The sequence below is a fragment of the Natrix helvetica genome (genome assembly GCF_964273705.1).
Source record: "Natrix helvetica genome assembly, contig: HAP1_SCAFFOLD_190, whole genome shotgun sequence".
Classification (NCBI taxonomy): domain Eukaryota; kingdom Metazoa; phylum Chordata; class Lepidosauria; order Squamata; family Natricidae; genus Natrix; species Natrix helvetica.
Window position 1 is genome coordinate 18,919 of NW_028113586.1, and position 22,416 is coordinate 41,334.

Sequence of the window (22,416 nt, forward strand, 5' to 3'; positions counted from 1 at the left end):
TCCAATGTTCAATTCTGTCAAGATCCTTCTGTATCTTAAGCCTATCTCCTGGGATGTTGACTGTTCCTGCCAGCTTGATGTCATCTGCAAATTTGATGAGTTCCCTATCTATCCCCTCATTTAAATCATTGATGAAGATGTTGAAGAGTATTGGGCTTAAGACAGAGTCTTGTGATACCCCATTGCATACTTCCCTCCATGTAGATGCAGTTATGTTGAGGACTACACATTGAGTGCAGTTGGTCAGTCAGTTATGAATCCATCTGATGGTGATGCTATCTAACCCATATTTTTCTACCTTATTAAGTAGTAGGTTGTGGTCTACTTTATCAAATGCCTTACTGAAGTCCAAGTAAACTATAGTATACCCAAAGCATTTTGCTGGTCCATTGATTTTGTCACTTTGTGAAAGTATGCAATAAGTTTTGACTGGCATGATCAGATTTTGACAAACTCATGTTGGCTTTTGGTTATGACTTTGTTTGCCTCTAGGTCAGTGGGTCTCAATCTTCCTAATGCCACGACCCTTTAATACAGTTCCTCATGTTGTGGTGACCCTCAACCATAAAATTATTTTATGTTTTCTGTATTTTTTCTAAAATACGTGTTTTCCGATGGTCTTAGGGGACCCCTGTGAAAGAGTCGTTCGACCCCCAAAGGTTAAGAACCACTGCTCTTGGTGTTTGCAGATTCATTGATTATCTTTTCCAGAATTTCCCAAGTATTGATGTAAGGCTGATAGGTCTGTAGTTTGCTGGATCCATTTTTTTTTTGAAAATGGAAACACATCAGCTCTATTCCAGTCCTCTGGTAGTTCCCCAGTGCTCCAAGATCTTTGAAAGATATAGTTCAGTGGTTCTTAGATCACATCTGCCAGCTCCTTCGGGACCTTGGGTTGTAATCCATCTGGTCCTGGTGATTTGAACTCATCTGAGGTAGACAGGTGTTCTTTTACCATTTTTTGGCCTATTTTAATTTGTATTCCTAATCTGTTTTTTATAGTACGGTTTTTGATAGGTTGGACTGTTTTTTTCCTTTTGTGTAAAGACAGATGCAAAAAAATGAATTAAGCAGTTCTCCACGTTGCATATCAACATGTTGCATACCTAGGAGTACTCATCTCAAATAATCTAAGCCCCAGAGTTCACTATAACAGCATTGCCAAAAAGGCATTAAGAGTTGTTAACCTAATTTTGTGGAGCTTTTTCCTCCAGTAATACTGTACTGCTAATTAGGTCATACAAAACCTTTGCCAGACCAATCTTCAAATATAGCTCTTCTGCTTGGAATCCACGCTGTGTATCGGACATTAATACAATTGTGTGGGTCCAGAGGTATTTCATGAGAAGAGTACTCCACTCCTCTGGTCACAATAGAATATCTTATGCCACCAGGCTTGAAATTTTGGGCTTAGGCAACCTTTAATTATGTCGCCTATGGTCTGACCTAAGCATAGTACACAAAATTGTCTGCTACAACGTCTTACCTATCAACGACTACTTCAACTTCAACTGCAATAATACACAGGCAAACAATAGATATAAACTCAAGGTAAACCGCTTCAAACTCGACTGCAGAAAATATAATTTCACAATAGAGGGGTCAATGCCTGGAATGCTCTACCTGACTCTGTTGTTACTTCCTTTAACGTTAACCTTAGCTTTAACATTAAACTGTCTACCCTGGACCTCACCCCATTCCTAAGAGGTCTGAAAGGGGCATGGATAAGCCACCAGCTGTCTCTGTCCTACTGTCCCCATTTATTTGTACTCATTACATGTGCTCATGTCCATGTTTATACTTATACCTATTACCTCGTACATGTTTGACAAACTAAATAAATAAAATAAATAAAACAAATTTCTTGCCATTTTCTCCCATTAATGGACCAATAGTTTCCTCAACTTTTTTCTTGTTTTTTACATTTTAAAAGATTTTTTTTGTTATGTATTTCTTTTGTCACAAGCCTTACTTCATTTAGCTTTCCTGAGTTCATCTTTGCAGCCTCAGGATATTCTGCCTAGTTATGTACCTATCTTTTTTGTGCTCAGTTTATCAGAGAGCTCTTTGTGGAGGCATGCTGGTTTCCTTCGAGAGCAGTTATTTTTCTTCTCCATTGGAATTGTGTTAGACTGGGCTTTTATAATCTCATTTTTCAAAAATTCCCAAGCTTCTTTTCCAAAGCACCAGAAGACAGGACAAGAAGCAATGGATGGAAGCTAATCAAGGTAGATCTAAGCTACAACTAAGGAGAAATTTCCTGACAGTGAGAACAATTAACCAGTGGAACTGCTTGCCTTTAAAAGTTGTGGATCACTAGAGATTTTTAAGAGATTAGACAGCCATTTGTCCAAAATGGTTTAGGGTCTCTTGTTTGAGTAGGGGTATATGGTCTCTTGTTGGACTAGAAGACCTTTGAGATCCCTTACAACTCTATTATTTTATACCATATCATAAAAAATAAGAGTCATTAAACGGAAAGGATTGGAAAGATGCATTTTGCTTTACAGAGGTCTATCACAGCTAGGTGATGGTTTAATGTTGTCTATGGAAACTATAATGCCAGCCCATCTCTTTCATTTTTTAAAAAGTACTAGTCTTCATTTAGTGAGTGGTTTTTGTACCAATTGTTCATAATTACAATGATACATATTTTACAAGCAATCTCAAATGTATGCCCTTCATAGTCCTGTAAAACTGAAGTAAGATCACAAGCACAATCACAGCTTTAGTTAAAAACTTTTTTGTTTAACAACCCAATTGCCTGTCTCAATTGTGGTCAATAAATGAGAACTGCCAGTATTGTCTTATTTAAATCTTTTTTATTCTAGTTACCTATGCTAATAATTTTATTATTATAATTTTACATTAAAATTGATAAGAGCTTGAAATGCAATTAATGATTAATTAGGCAAGGATAGTATTTTTCCCAGTATAGAGTCAATCACCATCTAAGAAATTTTGCTTCAGAAGGTTGTAGTGGGGTCCAGGGATGACATTTTTCAGCCTTTTCTACAGATTGAGAAGCAGATAAATGAATTATGCATTTCAGAGCTTGATATTTCTATTTTGAACATTTTAAAGATAAAAAAGGCAGAGCTGCCTACCCATGAATAGCAGTGAATATTTGCACTGAGGTTATTAAAAACATACATTTAACTTAAATTAATATTTTCCTGCTGTAAAAACCTATTGTACATATATTTATAACACATTGAGAGTTAAAAAAGAGAGAAAGATACATGCATGATTCCAGTGGTTCTTACCAGTATTAACTGGAGTTACTCTGAATGAAAAATGCAATTTTTCCCCAAGATCCAGGTATTTAATGGCATGGAGTGGTAGATCATCAGACTGTTGTACTACATATCTACATTCGTCAACTACAATTGTCCATTTTCTGCCATTTGTTGTGCCAAAGTCATACAGAAACCACTCATCAGGTGGAAAACTGTGGTTTAGAAGCATTTTTTCAGGCAAAGTGGCCATTCCTAAAGCGTTAAGATCATCCACAACCTCAGTGATAAAGAAACTGCTAGTGCCTGGAATCACCACTGTCTTTTCAACATCAGTTGCTTTAAATACATTAGTACCTGAAAAAAAATTACACAGAGAGAGCTGTCATTAAAATGAGTTCACATTAAAATGAATAAGGCTAATTTATTCAAAAATAATTGCCTGGCCTATGCCCGCTTCTCTTAGTATAAGGAACCTTAGATTTGTATACCTTAATTAACAATAAAAGGCATATTTTCACCATAGTTTGCTAGCCATGTATGACACAGTGACGTGCAGTCAGGTGAGGCAAGTGAGGCACAGCCTCACTTCTCATCATCAGGGCAGCAAGTCATTCGATGGGAAACTTGCCTCTTGGAAGGAATGACCTGGCTTGGCTCCCGCTTTTGATCTGGCACCCAACAACTGAGCGGAGAAGCAAAGAGGCAGGAGAGACGAAGCAGGAGCCAAGCCGAGTCATTCCTTCCAAGAGGTAAGTTTCCCATCGAATGACTCGCTGCCCTAGACTCAAGGCTCCAGTCCAGCCTGCGGCGCTTGCAGCCCCCACCAGCTCCTCCAGGGACTCCCAGGCTCGGTGCCAGAGAGCCGCCGCAAGAGAGGCCGGCCAGGTTGCCCAGGCGGCGGCAGAGGTTCCCTTTGTTCTTTTGGGCGGGGGAAGCAGGGAGGGGAGAGGCTTCCTCCGCTCCGTCCGCGCCCCACCTGCACTGCCCTTGCCTGACAAGCACGCCCCGGATGCCGCACAGCTTTGGCGGGCAGTGCCATAGCCGAATCCCGGGGCGGAGGGCGGCAGGTCGGAACTGAGCATGCCTGGCTGTGGAATTCTGGGAGTTGAAGTCCACAAGTCTACAAAAATTGCTGCCTCACCAGCCATAAACCTCACCGCACGTCACTGGTATGACAGCACACTCAGATTAATTCCGCTTGTCATTCTTCTTTAGAATGAGAAAACAAACACAACTATCAGCTTTCTGGGAACTGAGGATGAAAGGGTTCTGTCTCGGGTGATGCAGAAAATGGCAAATATGTGGGGAAGAAAACCAAGATAAAGCCTTCCAAATTGACAATATTCTTTATGCCAAGTGAAGTTCTTAACCACTATGGTGCTTCAGCAGTACTGGTAAGGCAAAGATATACTGCAGAAAGTTTAAAATGCACACGTGATAAGGTGTGTTGGATATGTTAACTGACCCAAGTTACTTCTAAAAATAAAAGTGGTAGGACATAAACAAACGAACAAACAAACATTAGCCTAGTTGAATGGATGATTCTCTGCAAAGAAACCAATGAGCTATTGAGGATAGCCCACAACCAACTAAAACACTGTAGCCCAAAGTGACAAAAGCATTCCAAGTGTCAATATTACCTGGATTTTTTAGACTTCATTATCAGCCATTTAATAAAGATGATAATTAGCCTTATTAGCATAGCATCTGTGTCTCCTTCTGAAGTGCGGGAAACCATGTTTTGTTTATCTAAAAATGTGTCTGAAAAGGACTGTAGCCACTGGAAATAAAGTTTTAATTCAACAATAATCAATTTTTCAGACTCAGAAATGCAAAGATGCAGTATATGAATAAAAGAAAGGCTGATGAAGGAGGCAGACAACGGGGGAGCCAGGAGGAGGTAAATGCTAGCTGATAATCCCTTGGAAGAGAACACAATGTAAAGAAATGGTACAGGGAAAGGGCACACATCTGAGGAGCCAGTTGAGGTCCGTGGTCCAGTTGTGTAACCTATAAATCCATCAGGAGACAATCAGGAGTCAAAGTGTGCATAGGAATGTGGAGAAATATACAGGAATGTGGAGAAATATACAGGTGCATAGGAATGTGGAGAAATATTTCACAGGAGAAGTGATGGTTGGAGTGGAGCTCTTTTTGACTTGAGACTGCTGGAAGCAGTCTGAATGCAAACAGAACAGACCCAGTCCTGCTAAATGAACTTTTGGACCCCGTGGAGTGAAGTGATTGAACGTCAAGCGGACTAGAAGATGGTTGCAACAGACAATGTAATAGCATGAAAAAGAAGAAATCAAGAGAGAGCTCCTACCTAAAGGAGGGGTTGGGCTTTATGGAGAATAGGGAATTGATCAGGAAGATCTGCCATTTGCTGCTTGTTATTTTTTCCTGGGTTTTGGGAAATTTCAGTCTTGATAGTTCAAAAGTCTCACCATAATAAACACCTTTATAGGATTTAGCTCCCTGACCAGGTTGAGGAAACATTGAATGTATGTTTGAGAAACCATAATTTGGAATTTTACAATGTTTTCAAGAGATTTGCTAAGTTGGAACTTGACCCATGGTATCCAGCTGAAATGGAATACCATTCATTTTGTATAACAAAAAATATGGCTTTTAACATTCTAGGCATAACAATTTTTTCTTGTTCTTATAGGATTTCCAAAGGATTTCAGATACCACAGTAGTACACTTAAGGCATTAACAAGCATAGCTGTTCAGAATTTAGAAAATGCTGATATTTAAGAGAAATACTGAAGGGTACAGAAGCAGGACTCGCCTAAGCAAATTCAGAACCAAAAGTTCTTCATTATCGAACAATTGACATACCTGCAGTAGTAAGTTTAAGTTGATATAATTCAGAAGTAGAATTAGGAGGTAGAATGGTTAAAGTATTTGCTGTACAAGGGCTGTCAGTTACAGATTCAACAGGAAAATCCTCCAGAACATCTACCAAGACAGATGTTACAGTTCCTTCAGGATTTGCACGTGTGAAGATTGTGTTAATTATACCTGATCCTCCTGGCCTTTAAAAAAAAAGTAAATATTATTATCTTGATAGCTTTGTCCAATTGCATTCTATATCTACCACAATTATAGCTTTTTCTGTCAGAAACCTTCTAGGCTTGGTCCTGTTTTCTGCTTTGAGGTAGCATGTGTTTCTGCTGTTAACACCTGTCTTCTAAGGCAGGGATGGCTAACCTTTTCTGGACTGAGTGCCCAAAGCACGCGCGCAGGCACATGAATGCACGTGCATATGCCTGAATCCCAAAACTGCAATGTGCAGGCACCCCTCACATGCCCCACATGCATGAATGTGTGGGCCACTGCACTTGCCCCAACCCCCATTTTTATGGCCCCCATGCATGCCCCGCCCCCACGCATGCATGGCAGACACCCAACAATCAGCTGGCTGCTGGGAGGTACATGCGCATGCGCGGCAGAGCTGAACTGGGACAATTGCTCACGTGTGCACAGAGACGGCACTGTGTGCCACCTGTGGCCCACATGCCATAGGTTCGCCATTGCAGTTCTAAGGGGTTCCCATTCGAGGAAATAACTCATCCTTGATTCTATATATTATAAGAGAAGGTGATCTTGATTTTTAATATTCAGATTAAAAACTCTCGAACAAGCACCATGATAAATAAACTCATTCTCTGTTCATTGCGGTTTAGTGGAGTACAGCAGGATGTCAAGTTTAAGGGCATCTCCATACTTTTCATTGTAGAGGTGGTATTCAGCAGGTTCTGACCAGTTCTGGAGAACCGGTGGCAAAAATTTTGAGTACTTTTAACTGGTAAATACCACCTCTAACTGGCCCAATCCCCATCTATTCTCTGCCTCCCGAGTTCCAGCTGATCGGGAGGGAATGGGGATTTTGCAGTAACCTTCCCCTGGAGTGAGAGGGGGGAGATTTTATAATAACGTTCCCCTGTCACCCCCACTAAGCCATGCCCACCAAGCCACACTTACAGAACTGGTAGTAAAAAAAATTGGACCCCACCACTGCCTCATAGGATTTGTGGGCTTGTTTTTCCTCCTAAATTCTACTGTTTATAAGATAAGGGACAAAGCTTAAGGAAGGGAAGACAAGTTTGAAAATATTTATCATTGACATGTCACAAGGTAACATTTTATCAATAAATTTTAAGAATTAACAGAGGATTGTATGTATCTTATAATTCTGAATCTTGACTATTAGCGGAGGGTAGAACTTTGAAAGGAACTACTGTAGGTCAGTATGAAGCTCTAACATGGTTTGTTTTACAGCTTCTAGCCTCCAAAGAATATCAACGTGTTCTTCCCCAGGAAATTGTCTGAAAGAGTTTTGATTTAAAGTTTCCTCTATAAGCTGTTCTGATGATGCTTTTATTAAGGATTTACTAAGAGTCATAATACCTTTCCTTTTCAAAGTCATTGTAGCAGACACATTGTGGCCATCAGTATTCTCTTCCATTTTATGGGTAGTTGGCTTGATATTATTCCAGGACTTTTTATTAAGCAGCAGGGTTCTAATATGTGGGTCAAACTCCACATTTTGAATAGATTTGAAAACTCTCCATGAATTTGCTCACTTTAAGTAACATTAATATAAATTCAACTTTTATATTTAATTATAACTCTATAAGTACTGAAACCTCTTACAAAACATATGGATATGGAGGAACCGACTCAGAGAACATATTATTTCTTTATGGGAGACTCATTATCTTTTGAAATGAGAAGGTTTTCAGCATTAAGCATTAATTAATCTACTTTTATTAGAATACTTTCTGCAGTTGTTAGCAAATCCCCAGTTCCCAATTGTTTTGAACTTTTCCAACATCTATCCAGAGTTTAGTTTTAATCTTTTCAAGTCCCACACTAGAAAATTTTGTCACAGAAATAAAAAAAATACTGTTGGTGCCTAGAACTATTAACAAAAGAAGAAGAGAACAAACCCTAAAATCCCAAATCCAGCAAGGCTAAAACCCAAAAGATGTAAGTTGACATTTTTATTAAGCTTTATTATTGTATTTCAGTGCATGCATATTTCTGTTAAACAGTTACCAAGGTCCAACAGTAGTGACAATGTAAAATACTAAAATGAAATCCCCAAAACTGGTTTCTGCATTAGATTTATTTTAATATATTTTTAAAGCTGCAGATATTTGCACCTAGCATTAAGGGATATGAAGTCTATGACTTTTGTTCTATAATATAAGACTCAAAAGCCCCTCAGGATCACATCTCTGAGACCTAATGATACTTTAGCATTTTAAGTGATACAGTATTTCATTGTCTTCTTTTTAAAATAAGAGACGACAAGTCCCTCCTGGCATCAAGAATAGCTGAAACTGTCAGCCCTGTCCACTCTAAACCTTTAGTAGCCTGTAAAAAATTGCTACTGTTATGCCAATTCTCCAGCTACGTATGATTCCCAAACCACAATGGCTGGGTTCATATAGCATGCTGAACCCAAACCAAACAAATCATATTATACTTTACCATGGTGTGCAAATCAGGTCTCTATACTCTAATCAAAAAGAAATGTTAAGGGGGTCTTGTATAATCTCAATTCTGCATTACTGGAATAATTTAATTTCAGATGCTGACAAATGTGATTTCATTTGGAAGAAATATTACAAGTCATATTCATATTACAAGTTCTGTCCCTTAAATCTGTATTTTAAGAAAGAGTGCTATTTATTTTTCTTAAACATTAGACAATGTTTTAAAATTCATAATACCAGAGTAATTTTTAAAAACCTGAAATAATTTATATACTATTGGTATTTACTCGTAATCTAAGCGCTTTCCGCTGTGTAAGTTGGAGAACGTTGGCATAGTATTTGGTGGCCCGGCGTGAAAAAACAGCATTTGCTCTTCAGTAACATAATGTGGAGATAAAGGACCATCAAAACCTAAGTCAGTCTCCTGAAATAAAGTGAAGAAGTAATTATTTAATTTCTTCAAATAGATTTTTAACTATTTTAGGAAAAAAATCTAAAGGGTTCTTGATCAACAATATGGCACAATGATACACCAAAACGCACAAACATTCATGTCTCCAGGCAGCATATAGACCACTCTTTCTTATATTCAGTCCATATTCAATTTCTATTTATTCACAACCAATTGATCCTTGATCCTGTCTCTTCTTGTTTTGCCATGCAGATTCAATTAATTCATTGTCACTTTATTCAACTTACTTTTATGTGTCTTCTGACACACTATAAAAATATCCAAGACTGGAACATGAATCAAAGCAACATGGTCTTTACATAAAAAAATGATTTTGATAATGTATGTCACTCACACTAAAACAGACCAACAGATGAAATGTGAAATGGCAATTTAGTTTAACTTTGAAGATAATTTAAATTAAGAAACAAAGATAAAATGTTAAAGAGTGCAATGGGGAATTTGAGAAACATATTTAGTGATGGAGTTGATGTTATTGTAAGAGATTAGAAATTAAGGGGAATTAGTGATGTTGTTTATGTACTAAGAAGAAAATAGGTTTAAAATAAAAAATATGGAAAGAGAATAATTTGGCTGAAATTGGAAACAGAGATATGATGTTAAATGGATTATGTATATGAGAGGATGTAAAAGAAAAGATCCGGACAACATTGTTCATAAAATATGTAAAAATGTGCAATAAAAAATAGAAACCTTGGGGGAAAAAAGAACTACATGTACTGGCTAATATGCTGCTCAGTTCTGTATCTGAGCAGACAAATGGAATCTTTGCAGGTTGTGACCATTCCAGTGTTCTTCTAAAGTCATGTTTGATGTTTCATATTCAGGCATAAGAAGAATTCTAAGGGAGTTTAGATCTTAAACTTATATGTTATGTGTTACAGTTACAACTACAAATCTAATAGTTGCTGACAATACTTAAGAAATGGATATGATTCAATAAAAGCCAGTAATTTCTAAAACTCTTATTAGTTTCTAAGAAATCTCTAATTCTTTCAATGTTTTGTCATAGCTTTGCCTTACCAGCTGGTCATACAATAAATTACTGTAGCTATAATATCTTTACAAAGAAAGTAAATATGCATTTCATACAATCAAACTGAATAATCTTTACACTACCGTAATATTTTATAAATCATCTTTAGTAGCACATCAAATAAATGTAAAAGTCAAACCTTCATTAAAGTGCTGATATCCACCGCAGAAACCCCCAAACCATCTTCAGTTATGTTATCAAAAGTTATATGATTTAAATTTCCCAGATGATCATAGTACATGCTGAAAGCACCAGGTGGCATTGTTGTAAGAAAGGTATATGCAAGTACTCCTACAGAGAAAAAAAATATGTGTGCGTATCTTATGTTATTATCATAAACTCTATGACTTCACACCAGTGACATGCGGTGAGGTTTATGGCTGGTGAGGCACTGACCCAGTGGTGGGTTTCAATTTTTTTTAGACTTGTGGACTTCAACTCCCAGAATTCCACAGCCAGGCATGCTCAGTTTCATTTGAACTTTCCTGTGGCTAGTGATTGGAGCTGCTGGCTGGAAGGTGGGGGGGGGAGGAGAGAGAAAAAGAGGAGCAGGTAGTGGCCTTTTAATTCCATTTCATTTGAACCAAAATAGCAATAATACATTCTGGATTAGTGCGCTTGAAATTGTGATTTTATTGATTTCAAAATGACCGCTTTAGTTCAATGTAATAGCTATCTTGCACCTGTCTTTCACAGTACTCTTTTCAAATTTGGATATTGTCCCCTTTGTAAACAAATTACTAGTCTACATAGACAGATTACCTATGTAGATTCCCTAATCTGTGCTCTCCAAGCAGAAATTAGGTGTCCAATTCGGCCATTCCACTCTACGGACATGCCACGCTATCTGCCCCCCCCACCGCAAAGATACCGCAGGAGAAGAGCAGTCTGGACAACCGTGGGATCTGGCAGGGTGAGAGCTGTGAACCATAAACACAAAGCTTTTGCTGTGACCCAGCATAACAGATATAGTGCCCTTGCTGCCCCTAATGGGGACACTAAAGAGAGAGGTCAAGGTAATTGTGATAATGATGACTCAAATAAGCAGAGGATCCGTCTGTCCCCCTGCTTATTTGAGTCATCAGACAGAAGAGCAAAGTATGCAAAAAGAGAAATCACCTTCTGGTTGGTGATTCAATCATAAGGGATGTAAATTTAGGAAAGGATATGGAGGTTTCAAAAGAGGTCAGGTGTCTGCCAGGTGCTACTGCCAGCAGAGACAGAGGCGTATTCTTAAGATAGTCAAGAATGCAAGTAAGGACTGTGATGTTGATGCTATTATACATCTTGGCACAAATGATCTGTCCCAAAAAGATGTACTTTCTGTGAAGAATGATTTCCAGAGCTTGGGGTATGAACTTAGTAGTGTAGGTTGTAGGCTTATCTTTTCAGAGGTTTTACCAATATATAAGGAACAAAAAGAGAAGGGCCAGTGTGTAGCAGAGTTTAATGTGTGGCTAAAGGAGTGGTGTAAAAGGGAAGGCTTTGGTTTTATTAGTCATGATGTCTGCAGCTGGTCCAATGAAAAACTGTAGAAAAGAGATGGGTTGCACCCATCCAAGAAAGGGACTGAGTTACTTGGCATTAAATTCACAGATTTTCTGGATAAACATTTAAACTGAACAGTGGGGACAGAATTAATTGATACAGAACATTTCTGTCCCCAGCAATCTAAAATTCATAGGGTTATCAGTGCATGTAACACAGATGTTTGTGCGGGTAAGATTATCACTCCCGCTGTCAAGCAAAACCAAGCATTTAATAGTGAGTGCCATACCCTGTGCATGAATCAAACAAGTGGCAAGAAAATAGGGGCAGTCAGGCACAACACAGGTTATGTAGACAGTAAACACAGGGTCAATCAAAATGGACTCAAATGTCTATACACCAATGCACAGAGTATGAGGAATAAACAGGGCGAATTAGAAATTCAAGTAAAAGTGGGCAGATACTATATTGTTGCCATTACAGAAACTTGTGTGGGATGAAACCGACAAATGAAACATACAGCTGGAAGGATTTAAATTATTTAAAAGAAATAGACCAAATAAAAGAGGAGGTGAAGTTGAACTATATATAAGAAATAATTACCTCTCTACAGAAATGGAGCACAACAATGATGAGAACTATCTTGAATGCATTTGGGTCAATATTAAAGGTTGGGGGGGAATGACATTGCCATAGGTCTATATTACAGGCCACCCAACAAAGCAGAGGAAGTAGATGAACTGTTTGCTAGTCAGCTAACTAAGGTATGTAGGAAGCACACCACAATAGTAGTGGGGGATTTTAACAAACCTAGCAGACAACTTTGTTTTCCAAAAAGTAGAGAAGAGAACAAGGGGATCAGCCATATTGGACTTAATTCTCACTAACAGAGAGGAAATGATAGAAGGTGTTGAAACCACAGGCACCCTGGGTGCAAGTGACCATGCAATATTGGAATTCAACATTATGCAAACACAAATAGTAGAATAAAGTAAAACTAGAGTCTTGGACTTTAAGAAAGCTAATTTCAATAAACTTAGAGAGAGCTTGGGAAAAATTCCATGGATGAGAATCTTCAAGGGGAAAACAACTTAAGAAGCTTGGGAAAATTTGAAAAATGAGATTACAAAATCCCAGACTACCACAATACCAATGAAGAAGAAAAATAACAGCTCGCAAAAGAAACCAGCATGGCTGCATAAAGAACTCTCTGACAAATTGAAAGACAAAAAAGATAAGTACAAAAAGTGGAAAGGGGGGGGACATAACTAAGGCAGAATATCAGCAAATATCCCAAGCATGTAAAGATGAAGTGAGGAAAGCTAAGACTCACAATGAAGAAAGTCTTGGCACAAAAGTAAAAAATAACAAAAAAAGCTTCTTCCAACATGTTAAAAAGAAGAAAAGAGTTAAGGAAACAATTGGCCCATTGCTGGGAGAAAGTGTCAAGAAGGTGACAAGCAACAGGGAGAAAGCAGAACTATTTAACTCATGTTTTGCATCTGTCTTTACACAAAGGGATAAAACAGTCCAACCTATCAAAAACAGCACCACAAAAATCAGATTAGGAACACAAATTGAAATAGGGAAGAAAATGGTAAGTGAGCACCTGTCTACCCTAGACGAGTTCAAATCACCAGGACTGGATGGATTACACCCCAGGGTTCTGAAGGAACTGGCAGACAAGATCTCAGAACCACTGAACTATATCTTTCAGAGATCCTGGAGCACCGGGGAACTACCAGAGGACTGGAAAAGAGCTGATGTGGTTTCCATCTTCAAAAAAGGGGAAAAAACAGATCCAGGAAACTATAGACTATCAGCCTGACCTCAATACCAGGAAAGATTCGGGAAAAGATAATCAAGCAATGAATTAGCGAACACCTAGAAGCAACAAAGTAATAGCCAAAAGCCAACATGGGTTTGTCAAAAACAGATCATGCCAGACTAATCTTATTGCATTCTTTGACAAAGTGACAAAATTAATGGACCAGAGGAATGCCGTCGATATAGTCTACTTGGACTTCAGTAAGGCATTTGATAAGGTAGACCATAACCTACTACTAGATAAAGTAGAAGAATGTGGGTTGGACAGCATCACCACCAGATGGATTCATAACTGGCTGACCAACCGCACTCAACGTGTAGTCCTCAATGGAACTGCATCTACATAGAGGGAGGTATGCAGTGGAGTATCCCAAGGCTTTGTTTTGGGCCCAGTACTCTTCAACATCTTCATCAATGATTTGGATGAGGGAATAAATGGGGAACTCATCAAATTTGCAGATGACACCAAGCTTGCAGGAATAGCCAACACTCCAGAAGATAGGCTAAAGATACAGAAGGATCTTGACAAACTTGAACATTGGGCACTATCTAACAAAATGAAATTCAATGGTGAAAAGAGTAAGGTTCTACATTTAGGCAACAAAAACGAAATGCACAGGTACAGTATAGATGGTACCTTGCTCAGTAGCAGTAACTGTGAAAGGGATCTTGGAGTCCTAGTGGACAACCATTTAAATATGAGCCAGCAGTGTGCAGCAGCTGCCAAAAAAGCCAACACAGCTCTAGGCGGGATCAACAGAGGGATAGAATCAAGATCATGTGAAGTGTTAATACCACTTTATAATGCTTTGGTAAGGCCACACTTGGAATACTGCATTCAGTTTTGGTCACCACGATGTAGAAAAGATGTGGAGACTCTAGAAAGAGTGCAGAGAAGAGCAACAAAGATGATTAGGTGACTGGAGACTAAAACATATGAAGAACGGTGGCAGGAACTGGGTATGTCTAGTTTAATAGAAAGAAGGACTAGGGGAGACATGATAGCAGTGTTCCAATATCTCAGGGGTTGCCACAAAGAAGAGGGAGTCAAACTATTTTCCAAGGCACCTGAGGGTAGAACAAGAAGCAATGGGTGGAAACTAATCAAGGAGAGAAGCAACTTAGAACTGAGGAGAAACTTTCTGACAGTTAGAACAATTAATCAGTGGAACAGCTTGCCTCCAGAAGTTGTGAATGCCCCAACACTGGAAGTCTTTAAGAAGATGTTGGATAGCCATTTGTCTGAAATGGTATAGGGCTTCCTGCCTAGGCAGGGGGTTGGATGAGAAGACCTCCAAGGTCCCTTCCAACTCTGCTATTGTATCTGTATCTATTTGTATCTGTATCTGTATCTAATTTGTATCAGTTCTGATTTAAAGCAACAACATTTGTTTTTCTCCTTTGCAAAAGAAGATTCCTTCTTTCTTTTTCTTTTTCTTTTTCTTCTCCATTCCCTTCCTTCCTCCCTCTCTCCCTCCCTCCCCACTCTCTCAAACACACACACACACACACACACACACACACATTCACACACACACACGTTGAATTGGACTACACACACTTTCCCCCAGCCCCAGAAGGATCCAGCCCAGCTTCACTGATTACAGGTTTGAAAAGGCAAGTGGCTCTGCCTGCAATCAAACTACACTTTGAAGTTTGAATTCCTCCCCCTCCCTCCGACCCACACGTACCTTTTCCAGCTGTTTCAGAGAGGATTTCAACTCTGCTCTTGCCTCGGGTCCTCTGAAGAAGCCCCGCCCAAACGAGCGCCCTCTACTATGAGGCAGGAGAACTGCATGCCTCACCTAGGTCAGGAATTGTTAGGCTTTTAACCCTTGCTTAACTCTGCTCGAGTGATCATAAAACGCTTAAAGTCAGACTAGATGAGGCATGCAGTTCTCCTGCCTCATAGTAGAGGGCACTTTTTTAGAGGCTTTTTTAAACAGTTAAGCAGAGCCATCCATGGTGAGGCAGCAACTAGCTCAGCCTGACCTCAGCTCTCGCCTTTTTCCTTTTTCCTTTTTTTTTCTTACCATGATGACAGTGGTGAGGCTGTGCCTCCCCTGCCTCCCCTGACTGCACGTCACTGCCTCACACAGAAGTACTTTCAAAGAGAACATTTCTTCTAATCAAACTGAGTTTAATCAGGATACAAGATATTTGATTTAGAAAGAAGTGAATGCAAATGTTTAAAGCAATAGTTTCTAAAACCAATCTACATGTACAAAGTGCTTCACCAGGAAAAAGGAGATTGGCAGTATTGATGGCTTCGTTTTGGAGTGGTTCTATATTTATAAGTATTATAAGTACGTATAAAATATATGTATTTTATAAAGTGCAATTTTGACAGGTTTTTTTCTCTTTGTGTAGAAACTGCATAAAAAATTAATGAATGAAAAACATTCAAGAGCCAATGGAAGATTGCATTGAATTTCTTCTATTCTAGCCAATAAGGACAGTGTGGAAAATCAACAATTGAGATGAATATAAAGACAACATAATTTCCAGGGGAAAAATGGATGACAGAGAAAATGTTATTAAGTCACAGCTTTTAATATCTGTTATCTCAATGCTTTGTTTGTTTGTTGCACATACCCTACTTTTAAATCCCATCAGTCATAAAACTCTAAGCATAGCAAATATATATAGTACAATCACTTAAATAATAACATCAGAATGATATGATACTACCAAATAACCAAATTGGAGGAATCTAGACATGGGTTATTTTTAATTTAATGATTTTGATGAATTAAATTTATATGCTGCCCATCTCACCTACTACAGTGATTTTGGGTGCTATATAATAATATGATATAGTAATATCTCTTATTTCCTTTGCCCTTTCAGAGTTTCAGTGGATAAATGTGAACAATCTTATAAACTTAACAAATACAGTAAAATAAAGGCCTAATTAGAAGCAAGAACTAAGCATGGGAAAGGGAACAAAAGAGATCTACACCCTTTTCTATTTTGATCCTAATGAAAATCAATAATTCTGACTCTAACTCTGATCCCCTTCCTTGAAAGTTGCCATAAAATTTAGAGAAAGGGTAAAATTCCAGATGCCAACAGAATGGTTGTTTCTGTTGCCAGGTCTTTCTCCAAACCTGTAACTCATTTTGCAACAACTGCCCAGGCACAGCAACTACCATGGTCTTTGTTAACTTGGGCAATGCCCAATCCCGTATGGGATTCTTTTTCTGTTGACTCTTCATGGCCAATGGTTTGCGAGTACTCTTAGTGTGGCTCCTCCGTTGAGACCTATCTGCTTGGGTGACTCTTCTGCTTTACCTTCTGGTGGTATACCTGCAGCATAGCTCTCAACCTTAACAGAATACAGAAGCCCTTCCCCCATGACAAAGGGGTATCCAAGTGCAGGGGATACATTCATACAGGAAGATTTTTATTGGCAAGGTGTCCAATTTGATGACAGCATAGAGCCAACCTATACTGATCTTCAATTTTAAATTGACTATAATTTTTAAAAAACCCTCAGCCTTGAGGAAAGCATTGTCAAACCATTTCTATGGCTTTGACAAGAAAAAGTGCAGGATTGTTTCTATGAAATCATCAGAGTTCAAGCTCAAAAAGTAAGTTTGAAAGAGAAAGGAAGAAAATTATGAATGCCATATTTTATGTATCTGATACAGAGATCAGTTGTGTGGCTCCTGGGAGGTATTCAGGACTAATTACATCTGATTCTCTCTTTCAGATGGTGATATAAGTGCATAAATTTTCCTTAGAGATGTCACATCTTGGGATTTATGGTTTTTTGGCCCTATCACCCCCTATTGCTGCTGCACTGTTTCTGCTACTTTCTATCTATCAAATAATATTTGACATATTTGTTCAACTGCTCTTTAGAGAGCTTAAGCTCATTAAAAGCTTCTTACTTTTCAGACTACCAACAAGTGCTTTATCTTAACAGACTAATACAGATATTTCTTTTTTTATAATAAATACATTCTAAGTTTTTTTAAAATTTGCTATTCTTGATATTTCAGTATTTGATATTTTGTTATTCTAAATGTTAATGGGGAAAGACAACAGTTTGCATCAGATCGGATTTTAAAAGCTTCACAATCCAAGAGTAATTTTAATTTTAAAATAATTTCTTACCTGCTTTAGTGTAATAAAGATTTGCCTTGTCTGAAACATATACAATTCCCTGAGTGTAAACACATGAATCTGCCCTTATAATAGTCTCATTAATCAGTATAATCAATGGTATAAATGAGTTGCCTCCATCAAAAGAACCCCAAACCTGAAAAAAGTCAAAATTAGATATACTTTAAAATCACAATGACTTAAAATTTTTAATTACTTTGTTGGGACTCAGAAGGAAGGCGTGGTTGGAGGAACTTAGAAATTAAGACCTTTTCTAAGAAAGCAACAAAGAAAAAATATCCCAGAAGATGGCAGTGTAAAACTGTCTTAAAGAAAATGTTAAGATTCTGTCCAATTTAGTCAGCAGGAGTTCGTCTGATTCTAAAGCACGTTTAGATTTATTTTTTTCATATATTATCAAAAAGGATAAATGTAAGATTACCAGTCCCTTCTTCAAGAAGACTAGTTTCACGATGAAGCTCTAGGACCATGAATGCAAACAAACTCGTTCAAAGTAGAATTATTGAGCAATTTAGAATGTGATCTAAAAATAAATGTATGGTTATAAAAAGTCCTCTATTGCCTGAGGAGAGTAACCAAGCAAATATATTTAACAAGATAATAAAGACCAAAGATAAAAACAATACCACAGAGAAAGAAAAACAAGAGACCCCAGACAAGACCAGCATGGTTGCACAAATAGTCTCTGACAAGCTGAGGGATAAAAAGGACAAATGAAAAAAAATGGAATGAGGGGACTATATCTAGAGAAGGAAACTAGCAAATAGCCTGAATTGGTAAAAAGGGAATCAGGAAAGCTAAGCTCGGAATGAACTAAGGCTTGCAACAAATGCCAAAAATAACAAAAAGTTTGTTTCAAATATGTAAGGAATAAGTAAAAAAAAAAATCAGGAAAATGGGTGGGCCACTAATGGAAGAAGATGGCAAGAAAGTGACAGTCAGGAAGGAGGAAGAGAACTCCTTAATTCTTTCTTTGCATCTGTCTTTAGACAAAAGAAAAATAGAGCCAACCTATCAAAAACAGCACTGTGTGGAAAACAGAACAGGAATGCAGATCGAAGTAGACAAGGAATTGATAAGAGAACACCTATCTGCTTTGGATGAGTTCAAATATCTGGAACCAGGTAGTTTACATCCCAGATTACTGAAGGGCCTGGCAGATATGATCTTGGAACCCCTGAATGAAATCTTTCAGAGAATACCAACACAATGTTTCTTCTCTGGTTTTGAAGAAACATGTATCCTGCACCACTAGTTCTACACACAGTTGAAAAGTGTCCTGCTACACCATCTTGAAAATAACATTTTGCAACTTCTTTCAAAACTTTTTTAAAAATTGCATTTGTCTCAGCTGCAAAAGAATAACTGGGTTTATAAATGGCCCAAGGTTCCAAATGGCATCAGGATGTAACCCCTCTTTGTTTCCTGACACTCCTTGTTCTCTTCACGTATACCTATATTTCCTCCCAAAAATTACAATTAAAAGAATTATAAGAATAGTTGAAACTGTCAGTTTCACATCTCTTCCATTTTACACACCTGATTTCCATAAGCATACACAATATGACTTCCTTGATGAAAAAATAATCCAGTTGGTACAAAAGACGTTCCTGGAAATATGAAAGGAGGAAACTTGGGTTTTTTATTCAATGCACCATCCGTTAACTTATGCACAGATACAAGTTTTTTGTCCTGGGAAGAAAAGGAAAAAAATACTAAATTTTGTACCTTATCAAAGGTACAGAATAAACTAACAATAATGACATGTAATTTAGCAAGTAAATTTGCCAGTGAACAGCATTTTTCTGAGCTTATGAAGCCATGATAAGAAACTGGAATTTTTGTTAGTACTCAGAAAGCTAGAAGAATTGGGGTGGAGGCAAGGAGAGAGAGGAACACAGAGAATGAAAAGTAAAGTAAAATTCTCGATTGCTTCAGATACTGTATGTTATCCCATTGTTGTTCCATGCATTATAGCACAATTGAAAAATCTTGATCAAATCATTTTAAAACTAAGCACACTTTTTAAAACTGCATAATGAAGAGAAGGAAAGGGAAGAATAGCAACAAAGTGTACATATACAGAACTAGTAATTGAAAAAGTACCATTTCTAATACTCTTACCTTTTGCGATAATAGCGCTATACCAGTATTCTGCTCATAATCAACAACAAAAGAAACTACCCGTCTAGAAATATGCTTTTCAGCTTGGGATTTATGTGGTAAGCAACTGTGCCATTTTGTAAACGAATCATTGCTATAGAAGCAGGTGGATTCCTGTAAAAGCGTGAGAAAGATAAATATAAAAGTGCAAGATATTAAACTGTTAAGAAATATATTCTTTCTTAAATGTGCTGCCAAATAATCTGCTCAGCATATTAAAACAAACCAGAAAGAAAGGGATCAAGGCCAAGAGTCCAAGCTTCCAATCAGAATGAGCTTCTGAAATGCACTGGGACCCTGTATCAATTTTCTGGTTAAAATTATTCCTCTCGCCATTCATCCCCCAACTGCTGCTTGTTCCCATACAGCCTTAGGTACAAAAAACAGCTGATGGCATTTCTAGTTGGAAACTACCTGTACATATAAAAACTAAATTAAAAAAAAAGTATGGTTGTCTCTAAAAAGCAGATGAAGAAAACAGAAACAAAACTGAATTCACAAAAGGCCAAGTATCCCTCTCTGAGAATACACATATTATATTCAGCTATATTGGAGGTTTTCTAATTGTGTGAACAACTTGTGATTGTGATTACATAAACTTGTGTTTATAGATTAGAATTACGTATGGAGGCAGTCAATGAGGGCTAATAATATTGGGAATACAATTGATATGTTAATGCAAGTATAAACTTTTGAGCATGTCTGCTTTCCTCACTTCACCTCTATTTGTTGCACTGCTTAATATGCCCGACTTGTTTGAGATTTGATGGAACTTTCATGTTCTCCCTAGTGGTGGAGGCAGCATCCAGACTGGGTTAACCTTCATCCAATTATATTGAGGACTGGGTCTTGTAACAAATTTTAAACTCCGCCCCTTGTTGCTAGGTAGATCCAGCTTTTGACTCAGTCCATTCGAGAGGACAGTTGCATTATCGCTTTGATCCGTGTTAAAATCAGCATCTACACCTGTCAAAATCTAAATTGGTGAAAATTGGTCTACTGCACCTGCTTGGCTGAGCGGAACGACCGGGCTAAAGGTCCTTGCGACCGGGCTGTATGGTCAGAGCCTCTAAGCCCTGTCAGGGCGTGTAGGCTGACAGCTGTCAAAGGGGACTGAATTGCTGACAAGATCCTGGCTCCCCTGTAACTCCGTGGAACCTGCAAGGTTTGTGGAAGCCCTTCCCTTTCACCTCAAAGGCTGAGCATCAAACTGAGACTGTAACTTTAAAGCCAGCCCTCGTAAAAGCTGGGAAACGCTCCGCCGCTCCTTTAACAGTTGAGCGGTGAACCGCGGCTATTTTTAGCTTCCTAATTGACTTTGAAGCCTTTAAATCAGCCGCGGAGCGACCCGGGGGACTAAAGAGATTAAAGAACAGCTTAAACGATGCTTAAACAGCCAGAGAAAGCTGCTCGTAAGCCTGTTACCAGGCAGAAGACAAGGGAGATAGCGGCAGTTTAAAAAGAGCGCGAAGCGCCATTTTTGAATAGCTGTCAGTGACTTCAAAATGGCTACCGTCAGTTCGCAACCGCTCATTTTGACAGCAGAAGCTGCAGCTGAACCTCAGGCTTCACTGACAGGAGAGACATCTTCTAAACCTAATTCTCCTCCTCAGCCAGTCACTGTTGGAGACAAGGGTTCCAGCACTGGCAACAAAAAGAAGTCTGTTAAGGCAGACAATATTAAAAAATCAAAAAAGCCAGCCAGCAATGAGAAACAAAAAGAAAGGAAAGCCCATAAAAAGAATTCCTCTCCCAAGGCTTTTGACAAGCCAATCCAGAATCAAGGTCAATTATCTCTTCTGCTCTCCCCTGGGGACAGACTGTATATGGACAACCCTGTTAACCCCATATTCCCCATAGATGTTTCTAACATTTGGGGATCAGCTCAAACACCACTAACTCCCATGGCTGGCAGTGGGGTTGAATTACCACCGATGGTACAGAGGATGGATTCTTTACCATCCACCTCCAATCCTTTAAACCAGCCACAAGGAGGCTATGTTCCCATGCTCTTGCCAAACTTTCAAGAGATTATTGCCTCTGCTATTTCTCAAGGCATCTCGGCCAGCTTCCAGCAGCAACAGAATTTTGCGCTCAGGCAAACGCCCACCTCCTCCACTATTCCACCTGTTCCAGCCCAGGCTCCTCTCTCTACTGAGGCTGTGGCGTCTGATTTGGAGGACATGGACCAATCCTCAGAGTCTGAGGATGGTGAACTACAGGAGGCAGAGTTATCTGAAGATGAGGGCAGGGAACCTGATCAGAAATCCTTCTCTGGCCTTTTCCCTCCGGCCTTGTTCCCTTCTCTACTCTACAAAACCAGGGCGGCCTCCAAGATAGGTCCTCAACCTGCAGTGACTACGCTGAACAAGCGCCCCCGACTGACACCATTCCAATGCCTAAAGTATTTGTGGACACGATCCAGAAACAGTGGGCTACTCCTACCTCAGGGCCTAACCCATCGGCCACTGATAGGAAATTCTTTAATTTTGCCAACGAGCTAGCCCAGTTCCTTCCTGTTCCTCCAATTGATGCTCTGGTGATCGCCCT

General features: G+C 38.8%; 1 protein-coding gene across 1 annotated transcript in view; it reads right to left on the bottom strand.

The window, feature by feature from the left end:
- Positions 1-22,416, bottom strand: part of LOC309382321 (cation channel sperm-associated auxiliary subunit beta-like) — a gene marked incomplete at its 3' end in the record, with an annotated part of 67,173 nt that overhangs the window by 13,560 nt on the left and 31,197 nt on the right. The window contains exons 10-16 of the mRNA XM_081971829.1: positions 19,828-19,980; positions 19,243-19,395; positions 17,695-17,839; positions 10,397-10,548; positions 9,037-9,173; positions 6,084-6,280; positions 3,267-3,593 (exon numbers count right to left, since the gene is read on the bottom strand). Coding sequence (XP_081827955.1) covers positions 3,267-3,593; positions 6,084-6,280; positions 9,037-9,173; positions 10,397-10,548; positions 17,695-17,839; positions 19,243-19,395; positions 19,828-19,980 — 1,264 coding nt within the window. The remainder of the gene's footprint in view (positions 1-3,266; positions 3,594-6,083; positions 6,281-9,036; positions 9,174-10,396; positions 10,549-17,694; positions 17,840-19,242; positions 19,396-19,827; positions 19,981-22,416) is intronic.